The 6758-nt window shown below is 36.8% G+C and overlaps 1 protein-coding gene across 1 annotated transcript; it reads left to right on the forward strand.

Annotated features, from left to right (window-relative positions):
• The first annotated feature begins 1310 nt into the window (after window positions 1–1310).
• On the forward strand, window positions 1311–5714 carry LOC114523962 (tetratricopeptide repeat protein 28-like). The gene has a single exon (XM_028545030.1). The coding sequence runs from the start codon at window positions 1311–1313 to the stop codon at window positions 5712–5714; it is 4404 nt and encodes a 1467-aa protein (XP_028400831.1).
• Window positions 5715–6758: the final 1044 nt, after the last annotated feature.

A 6758-nucleotide genomic window follows, 5' to 3' on the forward strand; every position in this document is an offset into this window, starting at 1 on the left:
CCGGCGAGCATCGGCCGGTAGGCAAGTGTTCACATGTAGCCTACCCGTCCTAAACAACATTATTATATCTATATTATAGACTGGGGAAGACAGCTTACAGGTTTAAAACCAAGAACATGAAGTAATGGAATTCGATCAGGTAGGGAAAGTAATCATCCAGAATTACCTCGACCAATGCTAAATTTGAAGAATATATAAAAAGGCAATGATATTCTTGTACGTTTGCATGGTGATCACCATGAAATAAGTAAGTAAATTAGCTTGTAGGTACACCACGTAAGTATTCAATAATGCTAATGCATTATATATAGTAATAAAAATAAAATACAAAAGGCGATGAAAATATAAATATCTATACAAAAGGCGATAAAATGCTACAAACTAGCTTTGGATTAAAGCACTGCATGCCTACTTTATACTAACTAGGAATAGCACATTGCTGCGTAGAGCTGGACGCATATTATGCTATTTTAAATAAAAAAAGGATATCGAACTTAACTGCCGTGATATAACAATCTCGTCGAACTTTTTGCAAAAATTCCGTAGCAACGTAGAGAAAATCTATAATATAGTGTTAAAAGACCAGGTAAGGCGATTAACTATATCTTAAGAAAAGCTAGACACTCACACTGCTTCGTTATAGACTTATAGTAAAAGCAGAAGAGATAAACAGGAATTTCACCGTTGCTAAAAATGTTAAGAATTATTTCTGCCATTGGATTTGGATACCAGAAAGGAATAGCGCTTTATAATCGAGGTTTAGGTGGTTTTTATGAAGCTATAAAAGACCATGATAAGGCCATTAGCTATTTGAAAGCTAGTTTAGAAATTAGCAGGGCCAATGGTGATCAGTCATTAGTGGCAGAAAACAGTAACACTCTAGGTGATATATATTATACTTTAAAAAAGTGGGAAAGCGCAATCGACTGTTATAAGGAAACATTAGAACTGGGAACAGCAATCGGCGATCAAAGTAGAATTGCAGAGATCAATTCCAATTTGGGCAGTTGTTACCGTAAGCTAGGAAGAAACGACGAGGCAGTTCAATGTTTCGAACAAATGTTAAGACTTATGACCGCTATTGGCGACCAGAAAGGAATAGCTTATATAGTAATGAAAATTTGGGCAAGGTTTTTTTTAGTTTAAAAGAGTATAGAAAAGCAATCAATTATTTCAAAAAGACTTTAAACATCTTTCATTCTATTGATGATAAAATTGGAATTCTAAATATCAGTATCGATTTGGGCGATGTTCACGAAAATTTGGGTGATTACGGCAACGCCATCAATTGTTTCAGAAAATCTTTAGAGATGGCAAAGGCGGTCCGTAATCAATCGGTTATAGCGCAAGCCAGTTTTCGTTTGGGTGATGTTTACCGAAAATCAGAAGACTATGAAAAAGCTGTTAGCTGTTTAAAAGAAAGTTTAGAAATAAGCACGGTTATTGGTGATCAGTTATTAATGGCAATAAACAATAATAGTTTAGGTTTTATTTATTTATGTTCAAATGAGTGTGAAAAAGCGGTTGGCTACTTTAAGAAAATGTTAGAATTTGGAATAGCAATGGACGATGAAAAAAATATAGCGAATGCGAATTTTAGTTTGGGCCATTGTTACGAGCAACTTGAAAGAAATAAAGAGGCGCTTCACTATTTCGAAGAAATGTTAAGATTTGTGACCGCTATTGGCGACTTGAAAGGAAAAGCTCTCAGTAATTCATGTTTGGGTGGTGTTTATCAACGATTAAAAGACTATGAAAAGGCTATCAACCATTTCAAAGTTAGTGTGGAAGTTTGCAAAGCCATTAGTGATCAGTCATTAATGGTGGATAACAATATAAGTTTAGGCAATATTTATTACTGTTTAGAAAAGTGGGAAATTGCAATTGACTATTATAAGAAAACTTTAGATTTGGCAGTAGCAATACGCGATATAAGAATAATAGCACAGGCCTATCGCAGTTTAGGTCATTGTTACGGGCAGCTAGGATGGAATAAAGAGGAAGTTCACTGTTTTAAGGAAATGTTAAGACATATGACCACAATTGGTGACCAAAAAGGAATAGCTGATAGCAATGACCGTTTGGGCAGAATCTATTACAGTTTAGGGGAAAACAGAAAAGCACTTGATTATTACACACGAGCTTTAAACATATATAGATGTATTGATCAAAAGAAACAAATTGAATATATCAGTATCAATTTGGGCAAAGTTCACAAGAATTTAGGTGAATACAGCAAGGCCATCGACTGGTTCAGAAAATCTTTAGAGATTGCAAAAGCGGTCCATAACCGATCAGGTATAGCACTGGCCAATTTCTATTTGGGTGATGTTTACCAAAGATCAAATGACTATGAAACGGCTATTAGTTACTTGAAAGTTAGTTTGGAAGCTAGCAGGGCCATTGATGATCAGCCATTAATGGTAGAAAATAGTAACAGTTTAGGCGATATTTATTATTGTCTAGGAAAGTGGGAAATTGCAATTGGCCATCATAAGAAAACTTTAGATTTGGCAGTAGCAATGGGCGATCAAAGACTAATAGCAGAAGCCAATGGCAGTTTAGGTCATCGTTACTGTCAACTAGGAAGGAATGAAGAGGCACTTCACTGTTTTGAGGAAATGTTAAGACTTGTAACCGCTATTGGCAACCAGAAACGAATAGCTTATAGCAAAGACCGTTTGGGCGGAATCTATTATAGTTTGTGTGAAAATAGAAAAGCACTTGATTATTACAAACAAGCTTTAAACATATATAATGCTAATGATGACAAGAAAGAAATTAAAGGTATCAGTAAAAAAATAGGTGATATTTACATGGGCTTAGGAGAATACAGCAAGGCCATCGACTGCTTCAGAACAACCTTAGAGATGGCAATGATACTCCATGACCAATTTGGTATAGCAAAAGCTAATCAAAGTTTGATTCATGTTTACCAAATATTAGGAGAGAACGAAAAGGTCATTAACTATTTAGAAAAAAGCATAGAAATTGGCACGGCTATTGATGATTCTGCAATAATAGCAGGAAACAATATCTGTTTAGGTAATATCTATTATTCTTGCGGAATTTTTCAAATAGCAATTAACCACTACAAGAAAGCATTAGACTTATTTGTAGCAAACGGCGACCCAAGGGCAATAGCAGTGGGCAATATAAACGTGGGATCTTGTTACTATAATCTCGGCAAATGCGACGAGGCTATGAAGTATGTCCGAAGGGGTTTAGAAACTGCCACTATTATTGGAGATCGACAAGTAATAGGGGAAATATATAGAAATATGGGCATTATATATGAACGGTTAGGGGATAAGGAAAAAGCCATTGAATATTGTAGAAAAAGTTTAAAAATAGGCAAGGATATTGGCAATTCGCAGCTGGTAGCATATAGTTATGAAGATCTTAGCCATATCCATCTGCGTTTAGGAGAATATAAAGCTGCATCATCATATTTAGTAGAATCTATTACAATTTTAGATGAGCTGTTCCGAAATACAGTCCCAGATGAGAACAAACTAACCTTCACCGAACGTTATTGTAAAGCCCATAGGGTTTTAATGAATTGTTTTGTTTGGTGGGGGCGCATAGAATCCGGATTATTAGTGATTGATCTGGGAAGAGCTAAAGGGCTTCATTTTTATATTGAAAGAAAACAAATTTTAGATACAGAATTGCTTCCTTACGCACAATCTATATGGAGCAAAATCGAGAAAGGGGAGGAAAATCAAGAAATAGAGCGAATACAGAAAATTTTCCAGGTTGAAAATGATAAAACTTCAATAGTGGTATTTGCTTTTGAAAGTATAAGTGCTCTGAATGTTTGGGTTTTAAATAGTGATGTCACCTTTAAGTGCTTGATGTCAGATGCAGCATCTCATATATTGATGCCCCTGATAAGTGAGCTTTTCACAAGGACAAGCGTCAAAGTTAATCGAGATTCGTCATTTTTTAAACTTGATTCACTTGCGAATGAACATAGTTTTGATAGTCACATGATCTCACCGCGAAACAAGCTGTGTAAAGAAGAAACGTTTGAAGACTTGCACGGAAAAAATCCGAGCGGCGATAATTCCAGCGATGAAACTATTCTGAAAAAACTGTTCGATCTTCTCATTCAACCGATAAGAGATGCCGTCAAAGGAAATAAGCTCATTGTTGTTCCTGACATGCAATTGTTCTTTATTCCCTTTTCTTCATTGATTGATGAAAATGGGAGGTATTTATCTCAGAGTTACAGCATTCAAGTAACGCCCTCATTACACACTTTGACGTTCACTAAAGAACAACCCCATGACTCTGACCTCGGTTTTGCGTTGTTCGTTGGTAATCCAAAAGTTGGAAAGGTTTCTTTTTATGGCACAGATTCAACACCTGCCGACCTACCCAAAGCAGCCGAGGAAGTTGCAAGTCTTGCAAAGCTTTTTGCAGCAAGGCCTCTGGTAAAAGGTGAAGCGAAAAAACAGCTTGTTCTCGGACTTCTAAGCGGTGCTAGTATAATTCATATTGCTGCTCATGGTGAACCAGAGAGAGGTGAAATAATGCTTGCTCCTGACCTTTCTTTAAACGAACCATCTTCTTCTCTTCCTAATACAGATTCCTATCTCCTCACGCAGAATGATATTACTAGTATTTCATTACGAACTCGCTTGGTCGTCCTATGCTGTTGTCACACAGGGCAAGGTGAGATTTCTTCAGAAGGTGTCATAGGTATAGCTCGGTCTTTTCTTGCTGCTGGAGCTCGCTCTCTTCTCGCCACACTCTGGCCCATTTGCGATGACGCAACAAAGGAGTTTATGGAAGCATTCTACAACGAACTGCTTCAGGAAACACCAGTTTGTGAAGCTTTAAGAAGGGCAATGAACCTCTTTCAGCAACACGAAAGAGAATATTACCGCTCCTTTTTAATTTGGGCTCCATTTACTCTCTATGGAGAGGATGTGATGTTTACAAGGTGCGACATTGAAAGGATCCGAGAAAAATCCAGTGAAACTCTACCCGAGTGTGGTTTTGCGTTGTTTGTTGGTAATCCAACGTCAGACTTGCCTAAAGTCACCGAGGAGGTTAATTCTCTGTCAAAGCTTTTCAGAACCAAGGCCTTCGTGGAGGGCGAAGCCAGGAAACAGGTTTTGCTGGGACTGTTGAGCGGGGCAAGTATTATCCATATTTCTGCACATATTGAACCTAATCAATGTGCAATAATGCTTTCTCCATGTGTCTCCTGGAATCAAGGTTCTTCCACTCAGGATCTTTTAACGCAACAGAACGTTCGGGGCATTCCTTTGAAAGCTGTCTTGGTTGTTTTATGCCTACGTTATTCTGGGCAAGACAAAGTCTCTCTAAAATGTGTTAAAACTTTAGCTCTGTCTTTTCTTGAAGCAGGAGCTCGCTCTGTTCTTACCAGACTAAGGCACAATGACGATGATGCAACAACGGAGTTTATAAAAGCATTTTATAATCATTTACTGCAAAATTCATCAGTCAGGGAAGCGCTAGAGAAGACAAAGAAACTCTTTGAAAATCACGATAGAGAGTCGCATCGATCCTTTGTAGGTCGTTTTCCGTTTACAATCTACGGAGAAGATGTGATGCTTGAAAAACATGATATCGAAACGATAAGAGAGAAATCTCGCAAAATGTTTTCTGATTTTGTTGTATTACCACCTGATGAACTTACTGGTTCGCTTGCAAATCTTAACCTGCAAGATAAACCATAGAATAGGTTATCATTGTATATTCTGTAGTTCAAGTTTAGGAAGGTTATTAATCTTCCAGGTTCTGTTCAATATAATTATTTGCAGGTTGTTTAAATCTTTCGTCCTCGCTAATACAGAAAATAGTCAGAATGGAAGAGTATACCGGCTGTAAAATTTTGAATTACATATTTTATTCAATAATGTAATCATGTACTTAGGATTGTATGAAATTCAAGATGTGAATTGCTAACGTATCCAAATAGTTCATGATCATACAATAATTACCTGAACCGGAGGATATGTAAACATCTGGGTTTTATGTTTGTACATGTGTGTGTGTGTTTGTGTGTGTGTGTGTATTAAGTGTAAATAAATAAAATTAAAGTACTCATACCAAATTTTGTGAGTGAATTTCCTATCGACCATTAAAAGATTGATTAAAATTTCGTTGAATTTGGCTATAAATTTAAGCGAATTAAATTTCGAAGATTATGTAAACAAAGTAACTTTCCACGCCTCTCCAAATGCCAGTACAAACAGAAGTACTAAATTGATGTGAAATTTCTTCTCACCACAATTAGCAGCTATTTTCAAGAGTTTGGTGTTGGTTAGGCAACAAGCGATTCTATGGCATGGGGACCACCACGCAAAGATCTTTCAGGCTTCTGGTGTAAGTATATAATTCAACCTGCAACTTAGATTTAGTTTAGTAGACCTCCTTGAATGCAGGTGCATAAGCACCGCGCCCGCGAAACACTACTCTTGGGGTAAAGAGGAGAAGTTTTCTTGTTGCATCATCACATAGCTGATAAACCAATTCATCAATTGGAAAATCGAAGAGGCTGCCATGCTGCATGCTACTTCATCTGGATCATGTAACTACAATTCCATGTATTTTTCAAAAATTATCCAATGTCTTTTTTTCATATTTCAAAGATGAACATACTTGTTTCGTGCGCGAAAATTTTACAATTTTCCCCTCAGTTTCTGATTAATTCCATACATGGTAAAACTAGTAATGAATGTTTACAAGCGCAGTGATAAAGAATATTTTCACCAGGTGAA

Source organism: Dendronephthya gigantea, unplaced genomic scaffold (genome assembly GCF_004324835.1).
Source record: "Dendronephthya gigantea isolate DGI-Jeju-01 unplaced genomic scaffold, DenGig_1.0 000029F, whole genome shotgun sequence".
In the NCBI taxonomy this organism is placed as follows: Eukaryota; Metazoa; Cnidaria; class Anthozoa; order Malacalcyonacea; family Nephtheidae; genus Dendronephthya; species Dendronephthya gigantea.